Genomic DNA, 24,725 nt, shown 5'->3' with positions numbered 1-24,725 from the left:
ACAAGGAACAATCAGAGGGAAAGTATAATAGAAACACGTCACCACTTCTGGATTTATCACGCACTCCTGGGTTTTGGCTTTCAAATATTAAGGTAAAAACTCAGCAAATACTGAATGTGTTAACGTGGCCTTTTATGGTCTTTTAACATGTTCGTAAATCCTGATGAAATCTTATCCCATACATCACATGTATCCCAAAAAAATAAAAAATAAATAAAAGTCTGGTGGTGAAATAAACGTCTTGTCAACCATATTCTATAGAATTGCATAGGATCCACTCCACTTAATGGGGCTATTTCCCATATAGAGCTGCTACAACCCAGCAGGAGTGAAACTAGTCCGGGACCACTGTCAATCATTATAACAGTGCACTGGTTCCATGACCGCGGTAACATGGCTGACATCCCAGCTTGTGCAGGGAGAATAGGGAAGAGAAGAAGTTCCTTGTCTCCATTCTGAGCACGCAGGTATGTGAATCATGTCGCTGTGACCGTGATATCAGAACAGTGGTGCACAGTGGTGCACTGATTGACAGCATTCGAGGACTAATCCAGTACACGCTCGTAGAGAGTATTACATATCATTTTTAAACATACTGCATTGACGGTTAGGCCGGGATCACACTTGCGATTTAAACGGCCGAGTCTCGCATGGTAATACACGGGACTCAGGAGCGGGGCGTGCGGCCGCATAGCAATACATGGAGCTGCACGCCCCGCTCCTGAGTCCCGGCGGCAGCGCCGTGTATTACCATGCGAGACTCGGCCGTTTAAATCGCAAGTGTGATCCCGGCCTTAGGGATGATACGTGGATCATTAAAAATAAACAACAAAATACTAATTCCAGCGCCTGGTAAAAAATATACTTTACTCCATCAAAATTTTAAAATAGTATCCAAGGCAAGGTATAGAAAAAGCGACGCTTTTAGAAGGTTGATGTTGTAATTTGTGCCAAAATTGAATACATCTACCTACAAAGTCGAGATACTTTACAATAGTAAATCTGTACTATTGTTCAATTTTTTGCAGCGAATAGTATAATGTTCCACAGTGTTTTTAAATCTTTGCAAAAACCACAATGGATTGCAAATGTCTTTCATAATATTTGTTTATCCTGTTACCTTTCTAACATGTTTTTTTTAAGTCCTTCATTTAGTGAAGGCTATGAAACACAAGCAAACAAAAAAAAAAAGAGAGAAAAAACACCATATCTAGATCATGCTACGATTTGAAACACAAACCTGAATATGATATTTTGTCGAGAATTTATCAAGAATGGCATTTCAGACATCAACCTTATAATAATAATCATTTTAATAGTAAAAATAATAATTTTTATTTTTATAGTGTCAACATTTTCCACATCACTTTGCATTTTAAGATGTTTTGTGTGGCATTTCCTGAAGAAAGGGTCAGAAAGACCCTAAACTTGTTGAATGAACCACCATTACTACCTCTTCAAGTTTGGAATTTTATTTTTACGGCAGCGCAGAAAAAAATCCCCACATCTCTTATACATTGTACTATATGGTCGTTGATCGTCCTGTGGATCTGCAGCAGCCGACATTTTCTGAGTGTGTAACTCATCATCAGGTGAGCAGCTTCTTGTCATTTATTGTCTTAAGTCTGTGGGATAAGACCCTATCTTGCACTTTTTCCTTCTTGAAACACTAAACCATTGCTGGAAAGACCTGTTTATGTGGTCCTGGTGATTGATTTAAAAAATGTCTTGGATTGTGGTCAGTAGATGACATTGGATATTAGCACATATTATCTACTGACTATTTATGAAGTCATTTTTTCAGATTAGTTTATTTTTAGAATAATTTCCGAGCTAGTTTTCACATTTTCTATACTGCAAATTGCTGCAAGTTACAAGCCATTTTGCGTATAATAGTATATCATATGAAATGCAGATCGTTATAATCAATATTACAGTGTTAGCATGTTATACTAGGAAGAATTCCTACCTCAGGGTGAGAGTTAGTGGGCACGACAGAGCTTTCATTTTCCAAACCCATGTTAACTGGACCGTTATTTGGAGAACTGGGTCCTGATACTGGAGAGCTGCTGCTGACTGAGGACTCTAGAATACAATAAAACAGGCTTGATAAATGCACAGCTTATATTGTTAGAGAAACAACAGATAAATATACTGTATATCATTGATCACGAAATATGTACAATAGTGAATTCATTATGGTGGGGAAATGTGAGCTCAGGCCTCACCCAGTTAGGGGTGAAATGCAATATTAGGGCCCCGTTTCACTTAGGGCCCCGTCACTCACAGCGATCTCGCTAGTGAGATCGCTGCTTTTGTGACACGCCAGCGAGATCGCTGTGTGTGATGGGGATCAGCAACCGGCCCCACCTGCCGGTTATTGCTGATCATGCTCGAGCGGCCTGGGGTTTTTTTCGATCGCTGGTCTCCCGCTGCCCAGCATGCATTGCTGCGTGTGGCAGCGAGAGACCAGCGATCAGCGACGCTGGATGCTGGTTTCTAATGTAAACAGCGGGTATCCAGGAGTCGCGCGGCTCCTAGATACCCGATGTTTACTTTGGAAACCAGTGTGTACGCCGGTTTTCAAGGTAAACAGCAGGTATCGAGGAGCCGCGGCTCCTGGATACCCGACTTTTACATTAGAAACCAGCGTCCAGCGTCGCTGGTCCTGATCGCTGAGGCTGTCTATGTGACAGCTCACCAACGATCAGCCTAACGATGTCCCAGCGATCCCATCCATGTCAGATCATTGGTGGGATCACTGGGATGTCGTTATGTGTGACAGGGGCTTTAGCGGTGCACCAGCGATCCCGACAACAATGCAGGCGAGATCGCTGTTGCGTCACAAAATCGGTGATACATTAGCGATCTCGCTAGCGATCTCGCTATGTGAGATGGGGCCTTAAGATTGGCCAGTAAACATTTTGACCAGGAGGCAACAAGTCTTCTGCACATTCCCTTGGCTTCCTCCACATTGCCAAAGAAAAAAAAAAGAAAAAGAAAAATCAATAACTAATTTTATAAGGACTGGTGCTCTCATTCTTTCTGGTCAGTTATCACAATACGTGTCTACATGAAAGAAAGAGGATACAATAAAAAACATCAAACTGGGGATGTCTCCTGGTGTACTGCTCAGCTACACCCAACCTGGGGCAGAGTCCTGGTGACTGTGTGACTCACAAAAGTTCACAAGTTGTCAGCAAACAATATAGAAGGTGATGGGGGCAACGTTTCTTTTTCTATAGGACTCTCCATCTGTAATTGTAAAATATCAAGGGCTTAAAAGGAATCTGTCATGTATTTTTTTTAGTTGGATACTAATACTATCCTGAAATAGGGCTTGGGCAGGCTTTTCAGAATCTGCAACATTTATTGCTGTAGCTTCTCCTGTTTTCTTGCTGTAAGCACCAGAGAATTCACAGCCGCACACCTGCCTGTCAAACATATGTAAATCCAAAATGAATACCCACACCCATAATCCTGCCCACCCCCTTGTGCCGATGTCAGTGATAGTAAAAATCTCGGATCCCTAGGTCTACGCATATGGGGTTTTCCTATACTGTCATTTACTATCACTGAAGTTGGGGCAGAGTGGGCTAGTTAGGATAATGGGTGTGTGGAGCAGTGAATATTCATTTTGGATTTCCATTCGCTTGACTGGCAGGTGCATGGCTATGAAGTCTCCGGTGCTTACAGCAATAAAACCGGAGAAGCTACAGCAATAAATGTTACAGATTCTGAAAGGGCTGACCATGCCCTCTTTCAGGATACTATTAGCATCCTACTAAAAAATAACATGTCAGTGTAACGCCTCTGTGTTTTAACTCTGTTTACCCGGCGTTACTCTGCATATCTGTGTTTTAAGCCTTCGCTCCTTTCCCTATAATGAGCTGGAATGCTGTTGTCAGTTACCTGTATTGTATGGATGCTGCTCCACTGTGTAGCCGTACATGCGTGAGTGGCTCCGCTGTTCTGCATGACCACCCGCTTGTGCGGTCACTAGCTACCGCTGTGGAAAGCTATCCGTGGGTTGCAAGGTCCTCTGCAGCTGTGTATGACTTACCATGTGTGTTCAGGCTTGCAGTCGCTGCCAGGTGTCCTTTGCTATGCTGATTTGTGTCTGCCTGTGCATAGGATGTGCGCGGCCACACCTCCCCTGATTTTATGAGGAATGGGTGTGTGCTAGAATTGCTGCTCCAGCCTATCGCTGTGAGGCAGCTCCTATATAAAATTCCCCTGCCCTGTGGGGCATTGCCAGAGCTTCACATTACATTTCTGAGTCTTGCTATGTCTCTTTGGTGTTCAGCACCTGTCCTGCCTGCCTGCAATTCTAGGTGAGCTGATGCCTGTCTTCCGCCTGCTCTGGGGGCAGAATACCCAGATCCGTTTCTGTTCAGTCTGTTATCTGCTTTGGGACAGCTGATGTCTGAGTTCCTGGACTTATCCTGTTTATGTATTGGTCTTTGTCCTGATTCCTGCTGTGTTATGAGTTCTAGTCCTGATTCCTGCTGTGTTATGTTCCTGTAGTCCTTCTGTGTCGTGAACCCTATGCCCAGTGACTGTGACTATTTGCTAACTGACTTTCTGTGATCTAACCTGGGTTCATCTTGGAACTAGGAGTCTGGTGTGTCCACTGAGTTTCTGCTACTCTATGCTCAGCTTGTTATTCGGTGCAGTCCCCGGCCGGCTCCAGTTCAACTCGGCGGGGCTTGCCCCAGACCGCTTGAGTTCCTTTTTAGGTTGCTGCCAGATGTCCAGAGCCTGAGGACTGCGGCCTCATGTCCGGAGCCTGATGTCCGCAGACTGATGTCGGAGCCTGTCGATCGCTGCCAGATGTCCGGAGTCCGATGCCAGTGTTCTGATGTTCTATCTCATATCTGAGCCCTGATGTCCTGCCTGAGACCTGATGTCCTGATGTCTGCCTGGTACCCTGATGTCCTGATGTTCTAATGTCTGCCTGGTGCCCTGATGTCCTGATGTCTAGATATCCTACATGAGACCTGATGTCCCGATGTCCGGCTTCTGCCCTGATGTCCTGCTCGAGTCCCGATGTCCTCATGTCCTACCTGAATCCTGATGTCCTGATGTCTCGTCTGTGTCCAGATGTCCTGCCTGAGTCTGGATGTCTGTCCGTGTTCCGATGTCCTATCCATGTTCCGATGTCCAGTCCATGTTCAGATGTCCAGTTCGTGATCCGATGTCCCACCTGTATCCAGATATCCGGCCTGAGTCTGAATGTTTGTCCATGTTCCGATGTCCAGTCCATGGTTCTGGTGGTCCAAGTTGAGCTCTTGAGCCGATCCCGCTCATGTTCCTAGATGGATTCCTCCTCCATGGTTTCTGGGAGTCTCCAGCTCTGTTCCCTGGTGACAGTCCCGCCAGTGAGTCCTGGACCTGACCAGCCAATGCCCGGTGCTGTAGTGCCAACGCTCCTGGACCTGTGCTATCCGTATCTTGCTTATGTTCTGATGTTCTGCCAGTTCCCTGGGGTCTTACCCATGATGGCTCCTGCCATTGTCTGAAGGGTGCCTGAGGTCAGTGTCTGATTTTCTCCTGCTGTGCCTGTGCAGCGCCTGAGGCCTGAGAGAGAGGCCATCCTAGTATGGCCGTGCCAGGTAACCCTGGACTGCATCAACCTGTGATGACCTTAGCTATCATCTGAAGTCTACCTGAGGTCGGTGTCTGATGTTCTCCTGCTGTTCCTGTGCTACGCCTGAGAGAGATGCCATCCTAGTATGCCCGTGCTTGACGACCCTGGACTGTGTCAACCCGTCATGACCTCTTGCTTAGCCTGTCAACCTGAGATGTGTTTCCTTCGTCATGTGCTTAATCCAGAACCTGGTGTTTTGATGTCATTTGCTTTATTTAAGTAAACTTTATGTTTCTTCATACCTGAAGTTGTGCGGTGTATTTTAGTCCTGCATATGGCCATCTTGTAATAATAATAATAATAATAAATTTTATTTCTATAGCGCCAACATATTCCACAGCACTTTACATTTCAGAGGGGACTTGTACAGACAATAGACATTACAGAATAACAATAATTACATTGATCATAACAGATACCAAGAGGAATGAGTCCACAAGCTCAGCTGCCACAGACCCCGGTCGCTACCCTTCCCTAGTCCGGGTAGGCCAGGGTCCCCCTGTGGTCCAGTGGGTCCACATTCCACGATCACCTGGGACGCATACCCCATTGTCGTTATGCTTCGACGACATGGGAGCATTAGCTGAGTAAGCCACGCTGCTTCTGCAGTCATAACAGTCAGATTCCCTTTAAGCAGGTTCCACATTGACCTTTATATAGCACCTAAAAGATCTGCATCACTGAAGTAATAAGGCATCATGTATGAGCATGAGGCTGTATCTGTTAAACAAAAAAAATGCAATTTTATCTATGGCTATTAAAGAGGACATGTTAATTGCCATAATTACTTTATGTAATTCTTTTTACCTAGGAGAACTTACTGTTCTTCTGAAGAAGGTGGGATTTTTTTCTTTTGCTCCAGCACCTCTCCTTTTCATGAGAGAATTGGAGCACAACTTTGGACGAGACGGAGAAATTAATTTTATTCTCCTCCATTGCTGGCGTCTGCGGGAATCGCACTGTACTCAGGCCATATCCGAGTGCAATGCGATGTTTCACATGCACCCATAAAATAACAGGTATATGGGTGCATGTGATCCAATTCACAGATGCAATCACATCATGCTGCGATTGTTTTCGCATGACAAATTGGCATGACAAATTGACATGAGAGATTAAAGGGAATCTGTCACCTATTTATGGCCCTATCAGCTGCCGGCACCGCCATCAGGGGGGCTTATCTACAGCATTCTGTAATGCTGTAGAAAAGCCCCCGATGTAACCTGAAAGATAAGAAAAGCAAGATAGATTATACTCACCGGGGGATGCGGTCGGTTGCGGTGGGTGTCGCGGTCCGGTCCGGCACCTCCCATCTTCTAGAGATGATGTCCTCCTTCTTACTTCTGCTGCAGCTCCTGCGCAGGCATACTTTATCTTCCCTGTTGAGGACAGAGTAAAGTACTGCAGTGTGCAGGCACCGGGAAAGATCAGAGAGGTCCAGTGCCTGCACACTGCAGTACTTTACTCTGCCCTCAACAGGGCAGATAAAGTACGCCTGTGCCGGACCTGTGGCAGCAGTAAGAAGGAGGACGGCATCGCTAGAAGATGGGAGGCGCGACACCCATCGGACCGGACTGGACCCCCGGGTGAGTATAATCTAACTTGTTTTTCTTATCTTTCAGGTTACATCAGGGGGCTTATCTACAGCATTACCGACTGCTGTAGATAAGCCCCGGATGGTTGTGCCGGCAGCTGATAGGGTTAAAAATAGGTGACAGATTCCCTTTAATCACAGCTGTGTGCTACTTTATAAAGTAACATTGGGCCAAGTGCAATCTGATTTTTTATTGGATTGTACTTGTTAGATTACATCGTAAGTGGGTGTGAGCCCTAATAAAGAATAGATGCAGGAACAGAATAAAAAAATAAACAGATTAGAAAAAAGGGTATGTATCAGAATCTGGTTTTAATGTTAAATGGGGTCATCTCATTATCTATCTTCAGGATCGAACCACTGCCAAGACTCTCGGCTTCATCATTACTGGGGAGAGGTATGCTCCCTATTAATTAGTGGTTGGGATTGGAGGCATGGTTGCACTGCTGGCCTGAACTGTAAGCTCCCTGATGCCTCAAGCTGTGGCAATTTTACCCTTGTGGTATCAGAGAAGAAGAGTGACACTGAATTGGCCGGATAGAGAGCTCACAGCACACTGCAGCAATCCAGCAAGCTTCAGAGAAGTAATTACTAGATATATAGAAAAGAGTTTATAAGCACTGTACTCCTTGCCTAGATGACCAGTCAGCACTAATAGACTGTATTATAACCCCACAGTGAATTCCTCCATAGTACCCTTCACATGTACAGTATGATAACCCTACTGTACCCCCCTGGTAAAGTATGGTGACCCCCTGTGATTCCAACACAGCCCTCCATACAGTATATTAATACCAACACAACCTCTAAACAGTACGATGGCCCCAACATAACCTTCTACATAGTATGATGGCCCTAACACAAACCTCCACACTGTATGATGAACCTTACTAGCCCTACAGTTTAATGGACCCCATACAGCCCTTCAAAAAAGATAATAGCCCCAACACAGCCCTCCAAACAGCATATTGGCCCCCACACAGCTCTCCATACAGTATCATAGACCCCACACAAACCTTCACACTGTATAATTGTTTGCATACAGTATAATGGACCCCCACATAGCCATGCAAACAGTATAATGACCCTTTACATAGCCCTGCAAACCATATAATGACCCCCATTTAGCCCTGCAAACAGAACAATGGCCCCCCACATAGTCTTACATAAAGTTTAAAGGCTCCCACATAGCCCTCCATATAGCATAATGTCCCCAACAAAGTCCTCCAGATAGTATAATGGCCCCAACATAGCACTTTAAATAGTATATTGGACCCCTACGCAGCCCTTCATATAGTATAATGCCCCCCACATAGCCCTTCATATAGTATAATGTCTCCCACATAGCCCTCCACATATTACAACGGCCCCCACATTGTCCTTCATGTAGTTTAATGGGTTCCACATTGTCCATGTAGTATAATGGGTCCCACATAGCCCTCCATGTAATATAATGGGCCCCATATACTGTAGTTCTCCATGTAGGTTAATGGGCCCCTGATTGTCCTCCATACCGTGCAATATGTCCCACATTGTCCTTCTTACAGTACAACGTGTTCCACATTGTCCTCCATACAGTATAATGGGCCCCATATAGTCCTCCATACAGTATGTATAATGGCCTACAATGTTCTTAGTATTCAAAAAGAAATAAAGAAACAAATAAATACTTACCTTTCTTTGTTTCCCCACTACTGTGATCTCTTCATAATGTGATCATCTGCCAAGGATGCCAATACACTTGAATGTGCGATGATGGGTGGGGGAGGGGGGGCAGGCGGTATGCCACTGTCTGTGACACACAGTTGCAAATCTTTCCAAATGTGTTGGATTTTTTTTCCCTGGTCACGCACAATTTACTTGCCATAGACTTCAATGCAAGTCACATGCAATTTGGCTGTTTTATTTACAGCTAAATTACACCTCCTTACTACTGGGAGTTGCAATCAAGTTACACTAATCTTATTAGCCTTGCGATTAAAAAATAATATGGGTGATATTTTGGAAACATGTCAGGAGTGTATTCATGGGCATCAGACTGTCTAGAATTATCCTAGAGCTGAATTGGCACTGGAAAAAGAAAAACTGATACCATGTTACGTCTCTTCTGAAGCTGTATTTTTGTCACATTTTCTAACAAAAAAGTTTTTTAGGTGTTCAACAAATGGTATAATAATTGCACTGAACCTTTTGCATTGATGCACTTCCCAAGCACAGAATTTGTAGTAACACCCATGACCTGGTGCCTGACACACCCAAAGGACTCACAGCCATATATGACTATAAAAAGGTATTGTAAATGTGACATGGTAGATGGGGTCCTTTTACAGATTTTGCACTGGGGTCACTGGGGCCCAGGAGATGGAAGTTAGGCCTCTGGCCTTCCCATAACATATTTTCATAATAAAATGTACTGAATAAGTGTCATACTGTTTCATTATCAAGCGAAAATTGGAACTACCAGATCCTACTACTTGGACATCCATGGTCAGGTCATGTGTTTTTTTACTTCCAATTACTACAGATGTGTCCTTTCTTACCATTGCTTTTGGCTCAAGAAATCTTGAGATGAGTGTTGTAAGATGACCAACTTTGAAATAAAAAAAACTTTTGCATTACTCTGTCAGGCATTTTGAGTAATTTTTCTTTTACAAAGCTGATGATTTCCTGCTTTTACTCTCAAGATATCACGAGTCTAGTGGAAAGGTAATGAAGGACACATCTGTCGTTCATGACAAACGTTAACTACTGCACATTCTCAAAGCAACCAAATTATAAGACTTAAAAGAATGGTTGTTGAAGAAATAGACCTCCATAAAAAATATACAGCATGGGCATACGTGGAATGTACCTTTTTATATGAACTCATTTACATACTCAAACTATTAATAAAGTAGATGAATGCGGCTGACCATCTGGAATATCTGCGGCACAACAGCTTGTGGTCAGTCTGGTGCACAGAACTGTTCATCACATATGGTGACCAGACGGTAGAAGAAAAAGAACATGGGAACCAGTAGTTTCATGCTTGACTGACTTTTCCTTACTACTGGGAGTTGAGTGTCATGTTGATTTTGTATAGTTGTAGTTCTTGATAGATAGAGGACATTAGTGTACCTAGATACGGAAGCCTTTCATATTGTGTTTCATTACTGGGAACTCACCCCCAAAACTCTGATTTTTCACAGATTAAATTGGTTACAAAATACAGATGTAGCACTAGCAAACCCTTTCTGTATGGATGGCGTAGCACTCTGCTCCAATATCAAGTTTTGGCGCCTTTGCAATTTACCCGTTTTGCCCATGCATCGTACGCAAATAGTGAAGGTGTAATGATTGTATGAAGTTTAGAAATGCAACATCTAGATGTAAATTTTGCATTGGTGGTTTGAAAAATGAAGGAAAGGGTTTTCCTTTTTACATTGTAAAATTCTTTCACTGTGATCTTAAATTTCTGAAGGAATCAGAGTTCAGGGAACATAACTTTTTTTTTTAATGGATCTTTCTACCAAAATAAAACAAGAGGCCATATTATAAGACTAAGGAAAGCTAATGGGTGTTCCAGTAAAACAAAGAAAGTGGGAACAATTTTTGAATGTGTTTTTTCAACAAGAATGAGGCCATTTGGATTGTTCTTGTGTCACCAAATATAAACAAAGCCGATCTCCAGAGGTCATGATAACATATCAATCTAGTGGGGAGGCTGCCACTGTTCTACTCCCATCTATGTCAATACATAAATAAAATCTCCATCCTGCTATGTTGTAAACAACGTAGACAATACAGCATTTATACTCTGGCCCCACCAGTGAGAACATGGGGATAACTGGGTCTCATGTATTACCATCAAATATCTGTGAAAATATATGAAAGAGGTTGTTTTGGAAAACGTGCTGTTGTACTATAGCTGATGATCATTCACAATGTGATGTTACATTATTATAATAATATATTTACATAAAAATAATAAAATAGATTGATGATTTTTTCATACACATTGGATTATATATAACACACCATACCTGCCACTTCAAATATCCTCTTCTTATATGAACCTGTGACATTTCCATCTTTTCTTCTCAATAAAGGGCTACTTCTTCTTTCTGCTACTTTTTGTTTTAATCGAGACCGAACCTTCAGGTTGGGTTCTGAGGCTGAAATGAAAATAATGCAAAAAAAAAAATGAATAAAGTTAACGAATGCTTCTACATGATTCAGACTTCTGTCAGCCCTGAATATAAAAGTGTCATCTGCTATTTTTGTCTTTCTAACTAAAAAATATTTCTTGTTATCCTAAGGTTTTATGTACATCGGTCTTTTTCATTTGGTAAAGAGGACAAGATTGCCAAACAAAAAAGAACATGTTCAAGGAGTACAAAAATGGGTGTAGCTACAGGGACATTGCTATGAAAATATCAATACTGATTTATGTACCAAAATGGAAATGACCATGGGTTACTATATACAGCTCTGGCAAAAAATTAACAGACCACTTTCAAATGTTCAGTTTGTCAGATTTTTCTCTTTATAGGTATATTTTTGAGTAAAATGTAAATTATTCTTTTAGTCTACAAATTTCTGACATGTCTCCGAATTTCCAAGCAATACATTTTGTATTTTTTTCTGACAAAGAAAAATGGTCAAAATTAAAAAAAACAACAGTGCTTTCAGACCTCAAATAATGCAAAGAAAACAAGTTCATAATCATTTAGAAACAACAATACTAATGTTTTAACTCAGGAAGAGTTCAGAAATCAATATTTTGTGGAATAGCCATGATTTTTAAAAACAGCTTTCATGCGTCTTGGCATGCTTTCCACCAGTCTTTCACACTGCTTCTGGCTCACAAATTTAAGTAGTTCTTTGTTTGATGGCTTGTGACTATCCATCATCCTCTTGATTACATTCCAGAGGTTTTCAATGGTGTTCAGGTCTGGAGAATGGGCTGCCCATGACAGGGTTTTGATGTGGTGGTCTCTTAATTTTTTCCAGAGCTGTATAATACTATACTATACAACTAATCATGTAGAGTAGATCACAAGATGACAATGGGGAAAAACTAAGTGATATAGGACAATGCTGTGATGGTGGAGCCATCATGTGATAAGCAGGACAAATACATCTGTTTCTGAAAGACCCACTCCACCCAAATGCTTTAATGGTGTTTTTGTCGACCTGGAAAATCATCAAATTTGATATTACTTGAGGACCCCAGCAATCAGGTAGGTTGAATTTTGTCTCTCAGCTGTCCTTACCCACAGCTGATCTTCAGACAACCAGACATGGACGATCCAATGTTGTGCTATTGGTCAGCTTTAAGTCTCTTTGACTATAGCAGTGTATACAAAACTTCTATCAACCCTGAAAAGATCATTTGAGGTTTGATATTCCTGTCCATTGCTACTAAAAAGCAAACACTAGTAGAATCACAAAATGCAGCATACTATTGAGATAAAAAAGGGAAAATGTCAAAGCTAAATTGTAGTAGAAGAACCCATGTGACGTTGAAAGTGCTATCGTTGTTGGATGTGTGGATAACACCATAAGGAAAAGCAGCTTTCAATTGTTTTATTTCTCTTGGCTAAGTCAACATGTTTCGGCATTGATCAAGCATCTTCTTTAGTTCATTAAATTCAGTCGGTTATATTGGACCAGATGAAGACACTGGAATGGAGACCGAACGGTGCCTTAGCCAGTATTCAATATCTAGAAACTACTTTTTTATGTATAAGTTTCTCTACAAATTCAACAACAGTAGTTCCAGAACCATAAAACAAGTTTCTTTTCAATACTTCTGTTTGGATTAGTACTTCAGAACCTACGACCAGGAAAAATGTTCCATTTGATACTATTCCCAAAGCGCTACATAGAGTTGTGTCGCTGATTTGCACAACTGCATTAGTTCTTTATTTTCTGTCTTTCTCATAGAGAACATAGGAGCACTCGAATGAACGAGTGCTCCTGTGTATGGGAGAACCGGCTGAGATGGTGGAAACATCTTTTGGGCGGCAGTCAAATAATACGCATGGAGGACATAATAAGTGTGTACTAATGTTTATCCCTGGGATATTAAGCCTTTCAGTGAACCTCATCACCCTGCAATACTGTTTTCATTGAAAGGGAATTTGATAAATTGATAAATATGAGTTCTGCGAACAATGTGTCTTCACTTATACCATACAAATGACCTCCATAATATGTAGCATGGAATATTTACAAGTAAACAAGTGTCCCCTATTCTCAAAAGAAATCAATGCATTCTCTTAATGTTTTCCTAAGATCAGTTTCATAGATTTCCATACCAGTGACTGCCTAATGTGAGCTACAGTCCCTTAGCTCAGAAGAAAAAGCTGCTCAGTATTCACCAGAGGGATGTTGAACTTATGTGTCAATGTGTTTCATGCCCAGTGGCACTGATTGCCTTCCTATTTTTACCATACACTTTTCACTCTGCATTTCAATCACATCAGCAGTAGGATTTTTTTTTAGAAGTTCATGTCTCTGAATTTGTCTGCCTGCTGAGAAGGTAACCTTGCATAACATAAATTATTGAAATGAAAACATTTCAATCTGGAAATGAAAGAGAGGAAACACATAAATATTCCGGAGACTTTATTTTTCTAAAATTAATGGAATAATTAGTGAAAGAAAAAAGAAAAAAAAACAACAGAAGAAAAGAAGAAATTAATATTTGCTGACTCCAAAATGGCATATCTGCATATCATATGCAGCTATATATATTTCTGGGTGCTGGGTTAAAATCTGTATAAATGAACTGTATCAGAGTTGTAATTTATAATTTATTTATTTATTTATTTTTTACATACGAGGCCCACAACCACCATCTCATTGATGGACTGGACTTGCACCATGTTCAGTAGGCACCATAGCAAATATCACATTAAGCCTCTTATGATACTAGTGTTTGCCACTGGGGACTGAAGAGTTTGGTATTTGCTTTAATCTTCACCCTCTTTTCCTGCGGAAAATGTATGTTCTTAGGCTAGGTTCACATTGCGTTAGGGGCATCCGTTTAACGTCTCCGTTAAACGCATGCTATAATGCAGATGTCATTTTTTACATCATTTGTAACCATAGTGCTAACGTATGCGCTAACGCATGGTAGCAGTTGGTTGCCATGCTCTACCATGCGTTAACCCATACAGGTCTATACACAGTGAACGCGTCCGTTCACTGTGCGCTAGACCCGACGCACCCTCGGACGCTGCAGACCGCGTTCGAGGGTGCGTCATGAAGTAATGCATCATTGCTAACGCATGCCAATTTTGGCATGAGTTAGGATGCGCTACTGTTATTGAGGGCAATGGCGGCGTTAACGCATCCGTTACATAGCATTAGTGTCGCTTTGTAACGGATGCCATCAGCGCATTGCCCGCAAGGCAATGTGAACCCAGCCTTTCCATTAGCCTTAGGCTATGCAGGTTTTTGGATCTCAGAGACCTAGGATAGCAAGAAACTGTGAAAATCTATTCTCTCTAGGAAATCTGTATTGCTAGAAATCAAGGGGGGAAGAAATTGGGCCAAAGATTATCACACTAGGCATTATTGTCCAGGGTGGTTTGCACCCTCATCATTGCCCATTTTGATTTATATTCATTGTAAGTCACAACCTGGGTCAATTGAGGGTAACTGAACACGACTGACCCCTTTCCCTCTCTGTATCATCTGCTCGGGCAGAGTTGGGCAGCTCCCATACACATGGACAGCTGGATATTGCATAAATTGAAGATTTTTGCTGACAATAACCTAATATGCATTGGAGCCTGTATTCCTTATTATTTTTTTTGCCCAGTAAATGTATTTTATTGATTGAGATAGATTTTTAAGATACGGCATAACCATTGTTTAAGACCAAGGATGACCATGTTCTGAAAGATTGAAAAGCCTTACAATAAAGTCTCAAGCCTTTATGAGAAAACACTGCCTATGGACGGTATTGGTTGTGGACAGTATAATGGATGTAACACCTGGACCTCTGTTACTTTAAGCCATAAATAGGTCACCATAGGTTTTTATGGTGATCAACATTGCATCCATAAAAAAACATAGAATCATAGAATGTCAGAGTTTGAAGGGACTTCCAGGGTCATCGTGTCCAACCCCCTGCTCAATTCAGGATTCACTAAACCAACTCAAACAGATGTCTGTCCAGCCTGTTTGAAGACTTACATTGAAATAGAACTCACCACAGTTTTTGGCAGCTTGCTCCACTCATTGATCACCCTCACTGTCAAAAAGTTTTTTCTATTATTTAATCTGTACCTTCTCTCTTTCAGTTTCATTCCATTGCTTCTCGTGTTTCCATGTGCAAATGAGAATAAGGATGCGGGAATGAAAAGTAAGCGGCACATCCGTCCAACGATATATAAAAAATTATTTCATGCATTATTGAAGATTCATTGAACATTCATAATCATCAATAAAGCATGAAATAATTTTTATATATCATTGGACAGATGTGCCACTTACTTTCCTTTCTCCAAATCTTTGGCTGAACTTCGCCAGCAGGATCGGCATCAGACACACAGATTTCCACTTTCAGTATTAGACAGCATAGCATGATGAGCTCATAACCCCCACTCTCTCGAAAATAAAGATGATTCCTCTACACTGTGACATCTCTTCAGATATTTCTAGACAGCTATTAAGTGTGCTTTAAGCCTTCTTTTTTGCAAGCTAAACATTCCCAGAACCTTTAACCATTCCTCGTTGGACATAGTTTGCAGTCCGCTTACCATCCTGGTATCTCTTCTCTGAACTTGCTCCAGTTTTTCAATGTCTTTTTTTAAATGTGGTACCTGTACCTAGACTCTATGCTTCCCTTAAAACATTCCAGAACTGTTTGCCTTTTTTTGCTGCTGCATCACACTGTTGGCTCATGTGCAGTCTGTGATTTATTAGTATACCCAAGTCTTTTTCACACGTGCTTTTGCTTAGTTTTATTCCTCACATTCTGTAGATGTAATTTTCATTACATCTACAGAATGGTTAATTACTGGATTAATTACTGTATTCTTATCCAAGTACTTACATACATGCTGTTTAATAATTTGTTCAAAGATTTTCATGGTATAGAAATCAGGCTCACTGGCCTGTAATTTCCTGGCTCTATCTTCTTTGCTTTTTTGATGATAAGGACAACATTTGCCCTTCTCCAATCTTCTGGGACTTCTCCTGTTCACCATGATTTTTCAAAGATTCTGGCTTGTGGTTCTGCAATTTCCTCTCCTATCTCTTTCAATATCTTAGGATGTAATTCATCTAGACCAAGATATTTAAATTAATTTAAATTAGTTAAGTGTTCCCTCACCATCTCTCTGTTTATGAATAGATTGAACTATTTTATTCCTTCAATGGCTCTGTGAAGATCAGATGATGTTACAATTGCTTTCTAAGAGAACACAGATACAAAAATCGGAATTTAAAATTTCGGTCTTCTCAACATAATTTTTGATCACTTCCCCCTTTTCATCCTGTAAAAATCCTAAAGCATCATCATTTCTTTTGCTTTTGACATGCCCCCAAAATCCTTTTTTATTGCTTTTGGTCTCCCTTACAAGCCTCACTTCATTTCTGGCTTTAGCTCTTCTAACTTTGCCCTGCATTCCCTGCAAACAGCATTATGTTAATCTTTAGAAATGCCCACCAATCTTACTGACTGTATCACAGGTTTATTACCGGGAGGCCGATTTTCATGACTTTATACAATTGTCATTTATTGCAGGTGCAGAATAGACTAGAATCTAGTGCACCTGATCTGCAGCATCATTGCAGCTCACATCCTGACATGTGTTATTCCTTATGCTAAAGCGTGCACATGTTTTTCCAATGAAAACTTCTATCTCAGTCTTTCCTTTTTATTTGCTGTGTACATATCTACTGAAATTAGTATCCCCCGCAGCAGCCCATGGTCAATTAGTTACAATGAAAACCTGCTGTTGCTAGAGACGTTTTTCCCTTGATGAATTTAAATAAACACATTTCCTAAGTCCACATGATATCAGGAACTGCAGCAATTGCTTTCTGAGGGCGACAGCACACGAATAGAGTTACACATGAATTACTAACTGTAATGTTGAAAATAATATCTGTTCCTATCTAAATATAGAGAAGCCGATACTGTAAAGAAGCAATGCCACTTGCTGACAAGTGGAAGACACGCAGATGATGTAATTTCTTTTCAAAATTTAGGGCAATATTTTAGCCAGTGTGAATAAATCACAATCTCATGATATGCAGAACTGAGTAGTACAGGAGAAGAATTTGGTTGGTAGATGGCTATTAGAAAAATCACTCTTCTAGCCTATGCAGTGTCGGACTGGGGTGCCACAGACCCGGCAGCAACATTGACTCTGGGAATCCCACTCTTCAGCTGCATCCAAAGATTACATTGCCCTCATTTACCATTCACATGCCCATAAACAAGTATGAAAAATACATAAAATACACCCAATGAAGGCGGATTCACCACTGAAAAGCTTTGTGAGTAGAGTTGAGCGAAACGGGTCGAAAAAATTCAAAAGTCGCCGACTTTTGGCAAAGTCGGGTTTCATGAAACGAAACCCGACCCTAGGATGAGGTCGGCCACGAGGTCGGCGACTTACGCGCCAAAGTCGCGTTTCAAAAGTTTGTTTTGCGCTCTTTTTCAGCCAATCAGGATCCACGGACACTGTGGGCAACGTGATGACATAGGCACGGGTCACCACCATCTTTCAGAAGGGCATGCAAGTGATTGGCTTGCTTTGGTGGGCGTCACAGGGGGTATAAAAGGGCGTGCACACCGACCGCCATGTTACTCATGCTGATCTCAGAATAGAGAGAGCTGCTGCTGCTGATTTTGTAGGGAGAGCGTTAGGCAGGGAAGAAGACACCAAAAACTGCTTCTGCTGCTAGCGATTTTGCCTGTACAACACACCAGTCACTGTGCAGTGCAAGGGGAGGCTATATAGTGGTGTATCAGTGGTGTTGGTTGTTGGGCTGCCTTCTAAGGCTTCCTGACATTCCTGCATTGCTGTTTACCCACTGCTCCGCAAACTGCTTTTTTAAAAGCAATCCCAATTTTTTTTTTTGTCCTGCTGAGAAGAAGAAAAAAAAACTGCTTCTGCTGCTAGCGATTTTGCCTGTACAACACACCAGTCACTGTGCAGTGCAAGGGGAGGCTATATAGTGGTGTATCAGTGGTGTTGGTTGTTGGGCTGCCTTCTAAGGCTTCCTGACATTCCTGCATTGCTGTTTACCCACTGCTCCGCAAACTGCTTTTTAAAAGCAATCCCAATTTTTTTTTTTGTCCTGCTGAGAAGAAGAAAAAAAAACTGCTTCTGCTGCTAGCGATTTTGCCTGTACAACACACCAGTCACTGTGCAGTGCAAGGGGAGGCTATATAGTGGTGTATCAGTGGTGTTGGTTGTTGGGCTGCCTTCTAAGGCTTCCTGACATTCCTGCATTGCTGTTTACCCACTGCTCCGCAAACTGCTTTTTTAAAAGCAATCCCAATTTTTTTTTTTGTCCTGCTGAGAAGAAGAAAAAAAAACTGCTTCTGCTGCTAGCGATTTTGCCTGTACAACACACCAGTCACTGTGCAGTGCAAGGGGAGGCTATATAGTGGTGTATCAGTGGTGTTGGTTGTTGGGCTGCCTTCTAAGGCTTCCTGACATTCCTGCATTGATGTTTACCCACTGCTCCGCAAACTGCTTTTTTAAAAGCAATCACAATTTTTTTTTTTGTCCTGCTGAGGTACTGAGCGTGCATTTTTTCACACCATACAGCGGTGTACGCTCCTCACACAGTACCGTGTAACGGCTGTTATCACAGCCACAGTGAAGCTATCAGTGAGTCACTCTGTGAGAATAAGTCGAGGACATGTTCCGTTCTTACAGACCTGCACTCTAGGGAGATTCCAATTCTGCCCAATTCTACATACACCTTGTAGTTTGTGATACACTAGCCAATTTCTGCCTGTGACATAGCGCTCAGATATTCAGTGGGCCTCACACAATCCATAAGTGTCCAGTGTCCACAAGTGTGTGCAGAAATTAAAAATCTCCCTTATCCTCTAGTCACTTTGGTCACAGCTCTGCCATCGAGCCTGTGACAGAGCGCTCAGATACTCAGTGGGCCTCACACAATCCATAAGTGTCCAGTGTCCACAAGTGTGTGCAGAAATTAAAAATCTCCCTTATCCTCTAGTCACTTTGGTCACAGCTCTGCCATCGAGCCTGTGACAGAGCGCTCAGATACTCAGTGGGCCTCACACAATCCATAAGTGTCCAGTGTCCACAAGTGTGTGCAGAAATTAAAAATCTCCCTTATCCTATAGTCACTTTGGTCACAGCTCTGCCATCGAGCCTGTGACAGAGCGCTCAGATACTCAGTGGGCCTCACACAATCCATAAGTGTCCAGTGTCCACAAGTGTGTGCAGAAATTAAAAATCTCCCTTATCCTCTAGTCACTTTGGTCACAGCTCTGCCATCGAGCCTGTGACAGAGCGCTCAGATACTCAGTGGGCCTCACACAATCCATAAGTGTCCAGTGTCCACAAGTGTGTGCAGAAATTAAAAATCTCCCTTATCCTCTAGTCACTTTGGTCACAGCTCTGCCATCGAGCCTGTGACAGAGCGCTCAGATACTCAGTGGGCCTCACACAATCCATAAGTGTCCAGTGTCCACAAGTGTGTGCAGAAATTAAAAATCTCCCTTATCCTCTAGTCACTTTGGTCACAGCTCTGCCATCGAGCCTGTGACAGAGCGCTCAGATACTCAGTGGGCCTCACACAATCCATAAGTGTCCAGTGTCTACAAGTGTGTGCAGAAATTAAAAATCTCCCTTATCCTCTAGTCACTTTGGTCAAAGCTCTGCCATCGAGCCTGTGACAGAGCGCTCAGATACTCAGTGGGCCTCACACAATCCATAAGTGTCCAGTGTCCACAAGTGTCTGCAGAAATTCATAATCTCCCCTGTCCTATAGACACCATGTACCTTGTTTTACATTACTATATAGTTTGTTGGATTTTGTCTACATTTCTACCAAAAATGAGGAAGGCTGGTGGAAGAGGCCGTGGAATTGGGCGGGGGTTGGCAGCTGGTAATGATGGTGTTGGTGGTGGATCTGATGGTAGTGGCAAGAGCAAAATAGGACCGAATGCAGGAGGTGTTGAGCCTGAGTCATCGTCTGGCTACATAAGGCCTCGAACGCTTAGTTTTCTAGGAGTTGGCAAACCGCTTTTAAAGCCAGAGCATCAGGAAAAAGTTTTGTCTTACATTGCTGACTCAGCCTCCAGCTCTATCGCCTCCTCTTCTTCAGTTGTAAAAAGTAAAAGCACTGAGTCGTCATTGGAGGCTCATGTTCATGAACCACACCTTTCCTTGTGTCCTTCACCCCAACCAAGATTGAAGGATGATGCAGGTCATACTACTGATTACTCCATGGAGCTGTTTTCACATACCATGCCTGGATTATCAAGTCAAATGGTGAATTACCCAGGCCAAGATGAATCTGACATGGAGTGCACTGATGCACAGCCGCTGATGGATGATTCTGCTGGTACATTCACTCAGAGCACTACATTGTCCTCGCAGTGTACAGAGCCAGATTCTGACCCTGATGAGACTCAGGTGCACCTTCCCGCACACTATACCACCATACACGGTGACACAGAGGAAGGTGCACATGACATAGAAGAGGAGGTGATGGATGACCCAGTTGTTGACCCAGATTGGCATCCATTGGGGGAAGAGGGTGCTGCTTCCAATAGCTCAGATGAGGAGCATCCACAGCAGACATCGACATCGCAACAGCTGTTATCTGGCAGGCCCGGAGCACTCCAAAGACAGGTTCCAAACATCAAAAGAGTTGCTGGACAGCTTGTCCAGAGGGTCAAAAGATCACAGCGTGCTAGGCCGCAAAATGTCTGCCAAAGTAGGAAGAGTGCAGTGTGGCACTTTTTTGAACAAAATCCTCATGATCAGGCCAAGGTTATCTGTAAGAAGTGCGCAATGACCTTTAGCCGAGGGAAAAATCTGAAAAATTTGAATACCAGTTGCATGCTTAGACATTTAACCAGCATGCACTTGCAAGCGTGGACACAACACCAAACCTCAAGTGCCACATGTGCAACTGATCACAACGAAGGTAGTCAGCAACGCTACATTGTTTCCCCCACTGTAAGCCCACCGGTTAGCACAGCAGCAAATGTTGAGGTGTCGTTGCAATGCCACAGCAGTCAGGGAATCCCACTGTTATATCAACGAAAGACTGATTCTAGGCCATCAGAAAGAACAACAACTCCATCACCATCATCAACCCTCTCTCAGTCCGCCCTGTCCACCGCTACTTCCACCATATGCAGCTCTCAAGTCCAGCTCACCCTCCCAGACACTATGAGTAGGTCAAGAAAGTACTCAGTCTCTCATCCGCGTACACTGGGTTTGAACGCCCACATTGCCAAACTAATCTCGTTTGAGATGATGCCCTTTCGGTTGGTGGAAAGCGCAGCTTTCCGTGAACTCATGGCCTATGCAGTACCACGCTATGACCTACCCAGTCGCCACTTCTTCTCTCGCAAAGCCATCCCAGCCCTCCACCATCATGTGAAAGACCGCATTGTCCATGCACTCAAGCAGTCAGTGAGCGGAAAGGTGCACCTCACAACTGATGCATGGTCCAGTCGGCATGGCCAGGGCCGTTACGTGTCCATCACTGCGCACTGGGTTAATGTGGTGGATGCAGGGTCCACAGGGGACAGCGGTGGTGGGACAGTGCTGCCTAGCCCACGGTATAGGAAACAGTTGGCTGTAGGCGTTAGACCCTCCTCCTCCTCCTCCTCCTCCAGAAGCGAAAGCTCGTCCACAGAGCGCAGTCGTACGAGCACTCCATCTGCAGCTGCCACTGTTGCACACCATGTGTCCCCCTATCGAGCAGCTAGTGGAAAGAGTCAGCAGGCTGTGTTGCAGATGATGTGTTTGGGCGACAGACACACCGCCGAGGTGCTGGCCGAGTACTTTCAGCGACAAACTGAGTCATGGCTGGGCAGTGTACATCTTGAGGCAGGCAAGGTAGTTAGTGATAACGGCCGTAATTTTGTGGCAGCCATAGCCCTTTCAAAACTCAGCCACATACCTTGCTTGGCTCACACCTTGAACCTGGTGGTGCAGTGCTTCCTCAAAAATTATCCGGAGTTAACAGCCCTGCTCCAGAAGGTGCGAAGACTGTGCGCGCACATCCGCCGGTCGCCTGTACACTCCGTTCGTATGCAGAAGCTGCAGCGATTGCTCCACCTTCCCAACCACCGCCTCATTATCGACATTGCAACAAGGTGGAACTCCACCCTGCACATGGTGGAGCGGCTGTGCGAGCAGAGGCAGGCCATAATGCATTTGTGGGAGGATACACGGCCAAGCACTTTGAGAGCAGACATGGAGTTGACAGGTGTGCAGTGGTCGAAGCTGAAAGACCTCTGTAAAGTCCTTCAGTGTTTTGAGGAATGCACACGGCTGGTAAGCGCAGACGACGCCATCCTAAGCATGAGCATCCCACTTATGCGTCTGCTCATGCAAACTTTGACGCACCTTAAGGAGCAGGCTTCTGCAGCCAATGTTGATGAGGAGGAGGGATTCCTTGATGACATTCAGCCATTGTCTGCTCAGGGACCTCTCCTGGACGAGGTGGAGGAAGAAGAGGAGGAGGAGGATGATGGGGATGATTATTTAGGGGAGGAGGGTGCATCTCGTGGGGCAAGTGAAAATGTTGGCGTGGCAAGGTCTGGTACAGGGTTTGTGCGTGACTGGAGGGATGTGGATTTGCCAGAAAGTGCTCCTCCAACCAGCACTCGCAGTGCATCATTGACACCGGGAACATTGGCCCACATGTCAGATTATGCCTTGCAGATCCTAAAAAGGGACCCCCGCATTGCCAAAATGATGAACGATGACGATTACTGGTTGGCCAGCATCCTGGATCCACGCTATAAAGGCAAATTACAAAACATCATGCCACAGGAGAACCTTGACCTAATATTGGCTAATAAACAAGCAACTCTGGTAAATCGGTTGCTTGAGGCATTCCCAGCACACAGCAGCGGTGATGGTTCTCACACGAACCGTACGGGCCGGGGGCAGCTTGGCAGAGGTGTTCGTGGTGCACACAGCAGAAGTGGCGTTGGAGACAGGGGTTTCATGACAATGTTGTGGACTGATTTTTCAAGTACCGCTCACACAACTGGTAATACTGCATCGATGGAAAGTGACAGGAGACAGCAGTTGTCAACTATGGTTACAAACTACTTTTCCTCCCATATCGATGTTCTCCCACACAGGTCATTCCCCTTTGACTATTGGGCCGCTAAACTGGACACCTGGCCTGAATTGGCACAATATGCCTTACAGGAGCTCGCTTGCCCAGCGGCAAGTGTGCTATCGGAAAGAGTCTTCAGTGCAGCTGGATCAATCCTGACAGAAAAAAGGACCCGTCTGTCAACCCAAAATGTGGATGATCTAACCTTCATTAAGGCCCTTTTACATTTAGCGATGCACCAGCGATCCAACCAGCGATCCGACCCGGTCAGGATCGCTGGTGCATCGCTAAATGATCGCTAGTGAGCTTTCATACAGAAAGATCTCACAGCGATGCAGCAGCGACGCAGCGCATGATACTTACCATTCACACACAGCGATCCTGCGTCCTCCCGCCCGCCTCCACGCGTCGCTGGACGTCACAGCAGGAAGTCTCAGCAGGAAGCGCCCGACGAGAAATGGAGCCGGACATTCTCGCGCGATCAGCGATGAGCAGCGGGGGAGCCGGTCGTTGGTAAGTATCACACTGGTTTTGTGACGTTATAGCGATATTGCTAGCGATATCGCTATAACGTCACAAAACCAGTGACGTTTTAGCGATATTGCTAGCGATATTGCTTAGTGTAAAGCCCCGTTTAAAATGAACCATGCATGGGTTTCAAAGGATTTTGTCCCACCTTCCCCTGATGACACATAGGGTGACAGAAAAATGGCTTGCTTTGGTCCACCTCTTCCTGGGACTTGACCTATTTCACCTTTTGCATCAGCTGAATGTCCAACATCAACATATGCCACTTTCTAAAACTCCCTAACTGTGCTGCCTCCCCCCCCCATGGCCGGGGTCACCACCTAGCGCACGACACCGTGTGAGTGCCGTTGCCCTGGACAGGTGGGTAGGCTGACTCTTGGGCGCGGGCACTGGCACAGGGTCCCTCATAGTGCAATCAAGTGTCTCTGACGGTGGTGGTGCACACCCGCCATCAGACACACCGCCATACTATGAGGGGCCCAGTGCCAGTACCGACGCCCACGAGTGGGCCCCCCTTGCTTGGGCAGGGCCCCAGCATTTGCAATCTTTACCTCTCCCTGCTCCTCCGCTGTGTAGTCTGGGCCATCAAATCCATACTGTGCCTGACACCGTTTGAGCCTGCCTCCTGATGTATAGACATAT

General features: G+C 43.8%; 1 protein-coding gene across 1 annotated transcript in view; it reads right to left on the bottom strand.

Moving 5' to 3' along the window:
• Positions 1-24,725, bottom strand: part of HDAC9 (histone deacetylase 9) — an 875,224-nt gene that overhangs the window by 59,473 nt on the left and 791,026 nt on the right. The window contains exons 9-10 of the mRNA XM_073581439.1: positions 11,267-11,398; positions 1,970-2,085 (exon numbers count right to left, since the gene is read on the bottom strand). Of these exons, the coding sequence (XP_073437540.1) occupies positions 1,970-2,085; positions 11,267-11,398 (248 nt within the window). The remainder of the gene's footprint in view (positions 1-1,969; positions 2,086-11,266; positions 11,399-24,725) is intronic.

The sequence above is a fragment of the Dendrobates tinctorius genome, unplaced genomic scaffold (assembly GCF_039654945.1).
Source record: "Dendrobates tinctorius isolate UK_male_01 unplaced genomic scaffold, ASM3965494v1 ptg000070l, whole genome shotgun sequence".
NCBI lineage: Eukaryota > Metazoa > Chordata > Amphibia > Anura > Dendrobatidae > Dendrobates > Dendrobates tinctorius.
Note: the sequence above shows the minus strand (reverse complement) of the source record. Positions and strands in the feature narration are given on the sequence as shown.